We start from the raw sequence: 13,124 nt of genomic DNA on the forward strand, positions 1-13,124 counted from the left end.
AATGCACATTCTCAAAAAACAAAGGTCAGACTGTCCCTGATAATGAATCTCCAGGGTCTTTCAAATACAAGTAAATGGTAAGAAGATCAGAGCCATAAATTTAGCAAATGTCAACTTCACTTAAGACTTAGGATGAACAGAAATCTTTACCACCCTCACCTCCCAAATCATATCATTAGAGAGAATCAGAAAAACTCAGTCATCAACATCCTTCAGTATCTTTGAAATACAGTGAAAGGAGGCAGAATTAGTTGCCACTGTCTTTTATTCCTTCCCTAACCTCCCTTCCCTGGTCTCCACACTTCCATTCATCAGGGGTTAAAACACCCTTCTCCCATTCCGCAACCCCCTGCCCCACCAGCTTTGAATCTCACATCAGGCCCCCATGCTGCAGTCATTTACCCATTCCCAGTCACTCTCTCTCTTTCTTTGAAAATTTTAGCTCTGGCTCACTGTCATTTTCTCCAATATTAGTTCTGTCATACGTTTTAGTGATTTCCATGACCCTGAAGATAATCCTCCCCTGCACCTTTATCTCTTTGTTTCTTGGCCTCCTCTTCTCCATTGATCTTGTCCTCAACACAACCTCAGCCACTCTCTCCCAATCCACACATTGTAGCCTTTGTCACCACCAATAATGGACCACTGCCCCCGCCCCTCTCAATTTCAGGCATCCCCCTTTCCAACTGCTACTTCCTATCTTTCCAACTTACTGTCTTTATTGCTCCTACTCCAATGCATCCTTTGGTCCCTCTGGATGTAATTCATTGATCCGACTCATTTTTCACTGTCCCTCCCCCTCCTCATTTTACTCCCAGATTATTTTCCTTGCTCTAGTCCCCATTTTTCCTCTCTGTTCAGTTTAAACTCCAAGGTTTAATCACTAAATCACCTCTTTGAATAAATTCTCAGCTCCTTTACCTTTCGTTTTCATCCTATGCCTTTGAAAACCCCCACCTGAACTTGCACAGCTGACCATGGCTGGATGAAAAACACATGACCATGGAGATGATCACACTTCAAGTGTATTAGCATGAATCTCAAGCCAGGCCTTAATGCTGTCTGGCCACTGATGCATCCCCTGGTCCATTCACTGTCCTGCTCTCTTAGATGTCTTCTCTCCTCTCACACTTGGAACTTTCCTTCTCATCCTCACTAACAGCTGATGACCTTGCTTCTGATTTCCACTGAGAATGTAGAAGTAACGGAAAAGAACTTCTACAGGATACCTCCACCACCACCCCATCAACCCAGCTGGCAGCCTCAAAGTGCATGTACTCTGCCTTCTTTCATGGTACTTTCTTCATGTGTCCTCAAGAAATCTTTCCAGGTATTTTTTTCTTCTATAGCACTTTTTCCTTCTCAGAAGCATTTCCTCATCAGCATATAAATGTGCTGTCATTTCTTCCGTGTGTAACAGGACCCTCTCTGACCCCACCTGCCTGTTCCAGCTGCTGCTGCATTTCTCTGCTTCTCTTTACACAAACTGTCATCAAAGAGTAGCCATCAGACTTTCTCTTTCCATGCTCCCTTGAACCCCCTCTGATCATGTGCTAGCTCTTCACTCCACTGAAACTGATCTTTTCAAAGTCATCAGAGTTGCTGCATCTAATGGTTGATTGGCTTTCATCTTGCTTGACCTATGAACAGCATTTGACAGGACTGGTCACTCCTTCCTCCTTGAAATGTTTTCTTTACTTTGATTCTGGGACTCTGTGCTCTCCTAGTTCTCTTCCTACTACTACACTGTCTGCTTATTTTCAGTTTTCTTTGTTAGTTTTTCCTCATTTTCCTGATTTCTTAGTGTTGGATTTCTTAGGTCTCAGACCATGTGCTTCTGTTTTCCATGCCATCTATCCTCATTGCCTTAGTGTTCCCATCCAGGTTCATGGCTCAAGCGGCATCTCCATATTGATGATTCCCAAGCCATCATATACCTATCCTAGATCTCTCTTCTAAACTAGATTCATATATATGTACCTATAATCTTTTTCATTGGATATTTAATAGGTCTTTCAAACTTATATCCAAAATCAATCTCTTAATCTCTCCCCTTCCTAAATCTCTTCTTTATTCTTTCATGTCTCATTCACTGGCAATTCCATTCCTTATGTTGCTCTGGCAAAAACCCTTGGAGTCCTCTTTGACTCTTCTCTTTTCTCCTGCATTCCATATAGAAACCAACAGAGAATCTTCCAGACTACCTTCAAAACACAGCCATAATCTGACCATTTCTTATTAGTTCCTCAGCTACCTTCCTCATCTAGATGCTCTTAGGTTTTAGGAAAAGTTCTGAAGGTGTTAAATAGCCCAAATGCCAAGGCTGCTTCTTCCCATATCTAAGGGATGTTTGCAAGCCTTGTGCCTCCCAAGTCTCATGCTCAGATTTACCACTTCAGATTCATCCTTATGATAATACAATTGCCATCTTTGCTTAGTCTTCTTTAAATATTTACATTTTCTTGGAGGAATAAAAGTTTTTATTTATTAACATATATCACCTTGTTCCAAAAGCACTTATGGGAGCACATATAAGTACATAAAAAGCATAACAATATAGAAAAATAAGTGAGAAAATTAAGCAAAAAGAAAATAAGAATAGAAAAAGTTCAGATGAAGCTATAGGTGTAGTGGGCACACAAATTCATTCCAAGAGATCCTTCACATTTGCTAAACTTGAGAAACACATAAGTCTGTTCCTCAAAGATATGTTCTAATATCAGATTTCTTTCTGCTTGATAGGCCCCATAAAGCATCATGAACACAGTAGCTCCTTGGACCTAGAGAGGGAGAGGGCTCTGTCGGGCGGGACAAGCTCAGAAGAGAAATGGGGCAATGCTGGTCAGGAAGGCCCTTCTCACCTGAGACTGGATCCCAGCCTATACGTCCATCACTCCCTGTCTCCTCCCTTTCCCACCTCCCACCCCACCCCCAAATGATACCCAGAGTACTTACCAAGACCCAAGCAAGAAACTCTGAGTCCTGATTTTCCAAGATTCCTAGAATAAAAATAAAGCAACACATGGTCATTGCTTTCTCAGCTGAAACTCTACACATTTAACTATGACTATTATATCTCAGTTTTGATGACATGTTATAGCTAGAGTCATGGTAGTGGCAGAGGCATAGATGTAGGCACTAAAAACCTCAAAATGTGCTTAGCCTCTGCAGAAGAACAAAATGTGTGCCACAAAATGCAGCTTTTCAGCCCCAAATGATCTTCTTTATTCATTTGTTTATAAATATATTGTTTTCTTCTCTCTTTCTGGAATGTGAGTTCCTTGAGGGCAAGATCTGTATCTTATTCGCCAACCACTCATCCATTATTTATTCATTATTCATCAACAGAATCACAGCATGACCCCCTTAATAAATATATGTTGGCTGAGTAACTGGCTTCTAAAACAGAATATTATTACTAATGTTTGGGGATTATTAAAAGAACAAACACAAAATGATCCTTTAGATATTTAAACTAAAGCACAGGCATTCTTCGACTTGCAATTGGGTTACATATGAATGAGTCCATTGTAAATTGAAAATATTATTAAATAGAAATGCATTTAATACAACTAACTTACCAAACATCACAGCGTAGCCTAGCCTACCTTAAATGTGCTCAAAACACATACATTAGTCTATTGGGCAAAATCATCTAACACAAAGCTTATTTTTTAAAATGGTGTAAACACCTCCAGTAATTTATTGAATACTATGCTAAAAGTGAAAAACAGAATAGGTGTGTGGATACAGAATGGTTCCAAGTACATATTAGTTATTTACAGGGCTGACCAGGAGCTGCGGCTCACTGCCACTGCCTAGCAGCATGAGATAGTGTCATACTGTATGTCACTAGTTCAGGAAAAGATGAAAATTCAGAATTTGAAGTACAATTTCTACTGAATGTGCATCAATTTTACACCATTGTAAAATTGAAAAATCCTGTCAAACCATTTAAGTCAGGAAACATCTGTGTATTGTTTTGTAAAAAAGGCTATATCAGTAAGTGGATTAAGATGGTGGCGTGACAGGTGAGACAGAGACCTCCTCCCAAAACCACATAAAATAAGAAAATATAGTTAATACAACTAATCCTGAAAGAGCAACAGGAAAGAAGGCTGCACCGGACTGCATACACTTGGAGAAAAGAACAGACCTCACAGAATAGGGCACCAGCACTGCTCCCAGTGACCCAACATTGCTCTGGGGGCTGAACAGCTTCAGAGAGTAGAGCTTCTGGGCACTAGAGGGTGCCCCATACAAACAAAATGTCAAAGGAACCTGGTTCAGACCAAAATCCCACAAACACCAGAAAAAGGACCAAGTGAAACTGAACTCATCAATCTTCCTGAAAGAGATTTCAAAATAAAAATCATAAACATACTCATGGAGGTTCAGAAAAATATTCAAGAACTCAGGGACTAATTCAGAACTGAGATTCAATCATTAAAGAATTCAATATCTGAAATGAAATATACAATGGAGGGATTTAAAAACAGATAAGATGTAGTAGAGGAGATAGTAAATGGACTAGAAATTAGAGAAAAGGAATACAGAGAAGCTGAGGTACAGACAGAAAAAAGGATCTCTAGGAATGAAAGAATATGGAGAGAACTGTGTGACCAAATCAAATGAAGCAATATTTGCATTACAGGGGTACCAGAAGAAGAAGAAGAGAGAAAAGGGGATAGAAAGTTTCCTTGTGAAGGTAATTGCTGAAAACTTCCCCAGTCTGGGAAAGGAGATAGTCTCTTAGGCCATGGAGGTGCACAGATCTCCCAACACAAGGGACCCAAGAAAGACAATGCCAGACACATAATAATTAAAATGGTAAAGATAAAAAAATCTTTTTTTTTTAAAAAGGACAAACTTTTAAAAGCAGCCAAAGAGAGAAAAAAGATCACATACAAAGGAAAACCTGTCAGGCTATCATCAGACTTCTCAACAGAAACCTTACAGGCCAGAAGGGAGTGACATGATATGTTTAATGCAATGAAGCATAAGGGCCTCGAACCAAAAATACTCTACCTGGCAAGATTATCATTTAAATTTGAAGGAGGGATTAAACAATTTCCAGATAAGGAAAGCGAGGAATTTACGTCCCACAAACCATCTCTATTGTGTATTTTGGAGGGACTGCTATAGATGGAAGTATTCCTAAGGCTAAATAGCTGTCACCAGAGGAAATAAAACCACAGAAAAGAAAGTAGAACAATTAATTACTAAGCAGATGCAAAGTCAAGTAAACTATTTCCAAAGTCAGTCAAGGGCTAGAGAAAGAGTACAGAATATGATACCTAATATATAAAGGATGGAAGGGGAAGAAAAAGGAGGAGAAAAAAAAACCTTTAGATTGTGTTTGTAATAGCATACTAAGTGAGTTAAATTAGACTCTTAGATACTAAGAGAATTACCCTTGAACCTTTGGTAACCACAAATCTAAAGCCTGCAATGGCAATAAGTACATACCTATCAATAATCACCCTAAATGTAAACGGTCTGAAGGCACCAATCAAAAGATATAGAGTCGCTGAATGGATAAAAAAACAAGACCCATTTATATGCTGCCTACAAGAAGCTCACTTCAAACCCAAAGACATACACAGACTAAAAGTGAAGGGATGGAAAAAGATATTTCATGCAATTAATAGAGAGAAAAAAGCAGGAGTTGCAGTACTTGTATCAGACAAAATAGACTTCAAAACAAAGAAACAAAGGGCATTACATAATGACAAAGGGGTCCATCCAACAAGATGATAAAACCATTATAGTTACTTATGTACCCAAAAGAGGAGCACGTACATATGCAAAACAAATACTAACGGAATTAAAGGGGGAAATATAATGCAATGCATTCATTTTAGGAGACTTCAGCACTCCACTCACTCCAAAGGACAGATCAACCAGACAGAAAATAAGTAAGGAGACAGAGGCACTGAACAACACATTAGAACAGATGGACCTAACAGACATCTATAGAACTCTCTACCCAAAAGCAGTAGGATACACATTCTTCTCAAGTGCACATGGAACATTTTCAAGAATAGATCATATACTAGGCCACAAAAAGAGCCTCAGTAAATTCAAAAAGATTGAAATTGTACCACCCAGCTTCTCAGAGCACAAAGGTATGAAACTAGAAATATATTATGAAAAGAAAACAAAAAATTCCACAAACACATGGAGGCCTACCAACATGCACCTAAATCAATGGATCAATGACCAAATAAAAACAGAAGTCAAGCAATATTGGAGACAAATGACAACAAATATTCAACATCGCAAAATCTGTGGGATGCAGCAAAGGCTGTACTGAGAGGAAAGTATATTGCAATACAGGCCTACCTCAGGAAAAAAGAGCAATCCCATATGAACAGTCAAAATGCATAATTAATGAAACTAGAAAAAGAAGAACAAATGAGGCCCAAAGTCAGTAGAAGGAGGGACATAATAAAGATTAGAGCAGAAATAAATAAAATTGAGAAGAATAAAACACTAGAAAGAATCAATGAAAGCAGGAGCTGGTTCTTCAAGAAAATAAACAAAATAAATAAATACCTAGCCATATTTATCAAGAAAAAAAGTGTACACACATAAACAAAATAAAAAATTAGAAAGGAAAAATCACTACAGACACCACAGAAATACAAAGAATTATGAGAGAATACTATGAAAACTTATATGCTAACAAATTGGATAACCTAGAAGAAATGGACAACTTTCTAGAAAAATACAAACTTCCAAGGCTGACCCAGGAAGAAACAGAAAATCTGAATAGACCAATTACCAGCAACAAAATTGAATTGGTAATCAAAAAACTACCTAAGAACCAAACTCCTGGACCAGATGGTTTCATTGATGAATTTTATCAAACATTTAGTGAAGACCCAATAATCATCCTCCTTAAAGTTTTCCAAAAAGTAGAAGAGAAGAGAACACCTCTAAACTTATTCTATGAGGCCAGTCAGCATCATTCTAATACCAAAACCAGGCAAAGACACCACAAAAAAAGAAAACTATGTACCAATATTCCTGATGAACATAGATGCAAAAATACTCAACAAAATATTAGCAAACTGAATTCAAAAATACATAAGAAAGATCATCCATCATGATCAAGTAGGATTTATTTCAGGGATGCAAGGATGGTACGATATTAAAAATCCATCAATAACATCCACCACATCAACAAAAAGAAGGACAAAAACCACATGATCATATCCATAGATGCTGAAAAAGCATTTGACAAAATTCAACATCCATTCATGATAAAAACTCTCAACAAAATGGGTATAGAAGGCAAGTACCTCAACATAATAAAGGCCATATATCACAGACCCACATGCAACATAATACTTAACAGTGAGAAGTTCAAAGCTTTCCCTTTAAGATTGGAACAAGACAAGTATGCCTACTCTCCCCACTTACATTCAACATAGTTCTGGAGGTCCTAGCCATGGCAATAAGACAACACAAAGAAATAAAAGGCATCCAGACTGGTAAGGAAGAAGTTAACCTGTCACTGTTTGCAGATAACATGATATTGTACATAAAAAACCCTAAAGAATCCACTCCAAACTTAGTAGATCTAACATCTGAATTCAGCAAAGTTGCAGGATACCGAAACAGTACACAGAAATCTGTTGCATTCCTATACACTAATGATGAACTAGCAGAAAGAAAAACCAGGAAAACAATTCCATTCACAATTGCATCAGAAAAATAAAATACCTGGAATAAATCTAACAAAGGAAGTAAAAGACCTATACCCTGAAAACTATAAGACATTCATGGGAGAAATTAAAGGTACCAATAAATGGAAATACATCCTATGCTCATGGATAGGAAGAATAAATATTGTCAAAATAGTCATCCTGCCTAAAGCAATCAACAGATTCAATGCCATTCCTATCAAAATACAGCATTTTTCAACAATCTAGAGCAAAAAGTTCTAAAATTCATATGGAACCACAAAAGACCCTGAATAGCCAAAGCAATCTTGAGAAGGAAGAATAAAGCTGGGGGGATTACACTCCATGACTTCAAGCTCTACTACAAAGCTACAGTAATCATGACAATTTGGTACTGGAACAAGAAGAGACCCATAGACCAATGTAACAGACTAGAGAGCCCAGATATAAATTCAAGCATATATGGTCAATTAATATACAATAAAGGAGCCATGGACATACAATGGGGAAATGACAGCCTCTTCAACAACTGGTGTTGGCAAATCTGGACAGCTACATGCAAGAGAATGAGACTGGATTATTGTCCAACCCCATACACAAAAGTAAACTCAAAATGGATCAAAGACCTGAACATAATTCATGAAACCATAAAACTCTTAGAAGAAAACATATGCAAAATTCTCTTGAATATAAACATGAGCAACTTTTTCCTGAACACATCTCCTGGAGCAAGGGAAACAAAAGAAAAAATGAACAAATGGGACTACATCAATCTGAAAAGCTTCTGTACAGGAAAGGACACTATCAGCAGAACAAAAAGGCAACCTACAGTATGGGAGAATATATTTGTAAATGACATATCTGACAAGGGATTATCATCTAAAATATATAAAGAACTTACACACCTCAACACCCACAAAACAATAACCCTATTAAAAAATGGATGGAGGATATGAACAGATACTTCTTCAAAGAAGAAATTCAGATGGCCAAGAGGCACATGAAAAGATGCTCCACATCACTAATTATCAGGGAAATGCAAATCAAAACCACAATGAAATATCACCTCACACCAGTTAGGATGGCCAACATCAAAAAAACTAGGAACAACAAATGCTGGCGAGGATGTGAAGAAAGGGAAATCCTCCTACACTGCTGGTGGGAATGTAAATTAGTTCAACCATTGTGAAATCAATATGGAGATTTCTCAAAAAACTAAAAATAGAAATACAGTTTGACCCAGGAATTCCATTCCTAGGAATTTACCCAGAGAAAACAAGGTCTTAGATTCAAAAAGACATATGTTTATTGCAGCACTGTTTACAATAGCCAAGCCATGGAAGCAACCTAAGTGTCCATCAGTAGATGAATGGATAAAGAAGATGTGATACATATGCACAATGGAATACTATTCAGCCATAAGAAAGAAACACTTCCTACCATTTGCAACAACATGGATGGAGCCAGAGGGTATTATGCTCAGTGAAATAAATCAGGCAGAGAAAAACAAATACCAAATTATTTCCCTCATTTGTGGAGTATAACGACAAAGCAAAAGTGAAGGAACAAAACTGCAGCAGATTCACGGACTCCAAGAAGGGACTAGCAGTTACCAAAGGGGAGGAGGGTGAGGGATGGTGAGTGAGGAGGGAGGGAGAAGGGCATTGAGGGGTATTATGATTAGTACACATGGTGTGTGTGGGGATTATGGGGCCAACAATGTAGGACAGAGAAGAGAAGTAGTGACTCTGTGGCATCTTACTACATTGATGGACAGTGACTGCAATGTGGTAAGTGGGGGGATTTGATAATATGGGTGATGTGTAGTATCCACATTGGTTTTCATGTGAAACCTTCGTAAGAGTGTATATCAATGATACCTTAATAAAAAATTTAAAGATACAAATAAATAAATAATGCTATATAAAATTTCTATAAGAAGGTCTAATAGTCCTTTTTAAATGATTCCCTTTTTGTCATTAACACTTCTGCTTTCCATCTCTAGACATTTATATGGAAAAAGAAATAATAATTTTGACCTCTAGGGAGAGAACCAGGTGCCCTGGTCTTCACTGTGAGGTATATCTGGAGACCCAGAATGCTGTCATCTGCTTAACATACGTCAGAGAAGAAATTAAACTCTTAGAAAGAGAATGCCTCATAGAATTTTGTAGAAGTTCAGTGCGAGGAGGTGAAACTTAAAAATTGAAACATGTAGAAGAGTGCATCCCTTGCTGCTCTCCCAAACAGCACAAACTTTTCCCACTGCAGCACAGCTCAGCTCCTCCAGGCTCTCTCCCGATGTGGCTTCTTTAGAGGTAGTAATTTGTGCTCTTGTTTTTACATCTTTTTCTTTTACATCTATTTCTTTCTTCTGCTTATTATTCTTGTCTATAAAATGCCACCTAAACAACACATTTAATTTCAAATTTCATAGCATGGTCCAAAGTGCATCACACCACAAAGAGCTGAAAGACCCAGGTTTCTGTACCATTTTCACAACTAATCAGGTAACCTCGGAGGCATCACTTCCTTCCTGAGGGTTCAATTTCCTTGTTAGTGAGGTGGAATTTTAATACCTGTGCTGTCCATCCAGCATTACTGTCACTGGACTGAAACACGGTAATGGATGGTAAACTGTTGCACTGTAAACAAACACAAGCCATAATCATTTTTGGTGTTTCTGACTTGGTTCACCTTCTCAGACACAGTGCTGAATTTTCACACTTAAAATGGGTATGTCCATCAGGAAGGAAACTGTTTCATAAAGGTGTATAAGAAAAATATTTTTAACTACTAAATAGGAGAAAAATCATTGGACCTCTCCCATGAATATAATTTGCATAAGAAATTGTTCCTTTCTTTTATTCTAAAAGCCTACTGACTTTAAAGGGTAGGAGCCCTGAGCAAAACCTACATAGTGGGAGAATTTTAAAAAGGGTATATACACAAAAAAGCAAAACAAACAAACAAACAATATATATATATAAATCACATCCTTCCTCAGATATAACATTAAGGACAGAATTCAGTAAGTCCTACATGGTAATATACCATAAAAGCCAGAACTAGTTCTCATCTGATCACCACCTTGTTACCTCAGAAACCAAAGACATACTTGTCATAGTAAATTATTTCAAATTAACTAACAAGCCTTCTTCAGAAAAAGGTTCTTTTTCATGGGGACATATGCAAATTTAAGTCTGAACTGAGACATTTGCTTAACAACTGGAACCTTAAATATATATATATATATATAAACAACAGACTTCCAGGTAGACATAGTCAACACTGATTAATCAGTAAAGATTTATTGAGAAATTATCACCAGGCAGTGTACAGGTCATGAGGTCATGGGGACACAGAGAGGAGCAAGGTGTGGTTCTCTGCCCTCAAGGAGTTCTCTATCCTCTGCCTTTCTGAGAACCACCCCAGAGCAGCCATGTAATTACAGTGTGGTGGGGTGTGTCCTCCTGGGGAGGTCTCTGGGGGTACATGGGGGGCTATCTCAGGTTTGTTTTTGCATAATTATGTGGGTGTCATAGGGGGAAGAGATCTAGGCAATGATTTTCATGGAATTTTAATAGCTCAGTGATTCTGGAACACCAGGGAAGAGGGACTTGGTACAGAAAACTATGCAGAGCAAGACATTTTCTAACAAACTCAAATAGGCCAAGGTTATGACACTGGGTTCTTCCTGAGGAACATCTCATCACTCAAGGTGGGGGACCTGCCCTATTTTCCTCATGACAGTGACTGGGGAGGATAACGATCACTCTGCTATGACTTTGGAAGAGGAAACTTCAGAAACTCAAGAACTGTCAGCAGAAACAAAGTGCAAAGTAGCAAGTAGTAAACATGGCCCATTTTCTTGCCACTGCTCTTAAAACACCCAGGCCAACTTTTCCGGAATGAAAGACTTAGAAGATTCTGCACTGTAAGAAAAGTTCAATTACAGATAAATATTGATACAGTATTGATAGTTCTCACACTGAGCCTTGGTGTTTTTACTTCCTCTAACCCTTTCTGTATATAAAGGGTTAGAGGAAATAAAAACATCTTCACCTTCTAAGGGGATAGTTACCAAATTAAGGGGGTAGTTTTTAAAGTAAGTGGCATTTTCTGTGCATGAGCCTTATCTGGTTTCTAAGTCCACTGCCCGTACTTTGTCCAGGGCTGATTCTCCTTGTGAGGCTCCTACCACATAAACATACATGATGGTGCCTCTCACTCTGCAGACAGAGAAGGTCGGAGGGACTAGCTCCCTCCAATTCCAGGTATGAAATGTCAACAGAATTTCCACGATGCTGATTGCTGCATCTGCACCCCCCTGCCTATGTCCATGTTTACCCGGGACCTAGTGGACATGTGGCAATAGTCTAGCTGCTCTGATCCACTTAAGTTCTGCTGGATAATAGAAGCCCAAACACTGGACATATTTGATCCAATGAGTACAAAAATACATCATCCCAAATCTTGTTTGTGTGGCTACAATACTAAATAATGGCCAAACATATGTATCATTCTGGGCTATAACAGACTGCCTGGAACCCTCTTTATCCCACCCACATGGAATTTGCATGAATACTTCATGGTCTTGTGTGATACTGTACAATGAAACACTTTGAAGGAATTTCATCTTACTAATTTCTCAGCATTTGCACAATTGAAACTACATAAAAATTCTTTAAACATATCAAAGTTCTAATTAGACTGAAGCCCTTTCTCATGTGGTTCAAGATAGTTTCATTGCATTGATTTACCTATTTTATCTGTGTCAGATATACCAGAAGGAAGTCTCACCATGTTCATTTTTAGTATCTGCTCCTGTTCAACTCAAAATAAAAGCTCCTCTTTTCCAGGTGAACCTGAGGTGCTCTGTGGCTAATATTAGAAATGAATGACATCAACATGGGGACATGGGACACTTAGCTTTGCCAGCCAAATTTTGGGAATCCTAAATCTTAAGTCAAAGCTTCAGTAATGTGTTGTCTGGAGAAGGGACAGAGCTTCTTGAGAGCTCAAAGGCTGCGTCTCTCCTCTCTCTCTGAAAGCAGGACTGTGCACTCCTGAATATATGGTGAACATATTTTAGGACAATGGTTAGTTTCATGGCAGGGGCTTAAACAGAACTCCAAGTGTCATTTTGTAGCACTCCGTCAGGTTCTTTGATCTGAAGGCTATGTAGGACTGCCATCAAGCATCACTGAGGCCCTGTATCACAAGCCACTCTGATGCTTGCAGTTCCTTTAAAAATCAGAGGTGCTAAAAGCAAAAGATTAACAGCCCAAATGTGATGTTTTAAATTGTTTGCTTCTGAATACATGCATTTTAGTCATTATTTGCAGTTGTAAACGGCCCAGAAAAGAGGAATAGCTAGCTAAAACATGTACTCTGCATTTAACCAAGAAAGAGGCATATTGCATGGGACAA

The 13,124-nt window shown here is 38.3% G+C and overlaps 1 protein-coding gene across 4 annotated transcripts in view; it reads right to left on the minus strand.

The window, feature by feature from the left end:
* Nucleotides 1-13,124, minus strand: part of KCNAB1 (potassium voltage-gated channel subfamily A regulatory beta subunit 1) — a 379,428-nt gene that overhangs the window by 106,725 nt on the left and 259,579 nt on the right. For all 4 annotated transcript variants that reach the window (XM_073232182.1, XM_036997860.2, XM_036997862.2 and 1 more), the window contains exon 2: nt 2,956-2,999. In XM_073232182.1, coding sequence (XP_073088283.1) covers nt 2,956-2,999 — 44 coding nt within the window. The remainder of the gene's footprint in view (nt 1-2,955; nt 3,000-13,124) is intronic.

Source organism: Manis javanica, chromosome 3 (assembly GCF_040802235.1).
Source record: "Manis javanica isolate MJ-LG chromosome 3, MJ_LKY, whole genome shotgun sequence".
Classification (NCBI taxonomy): domain Eukaryota; kingdom Metazoa; phylum Chordata; class Mammalia; order Pholidota; family Manidae; genus Manis; species Manis javanica.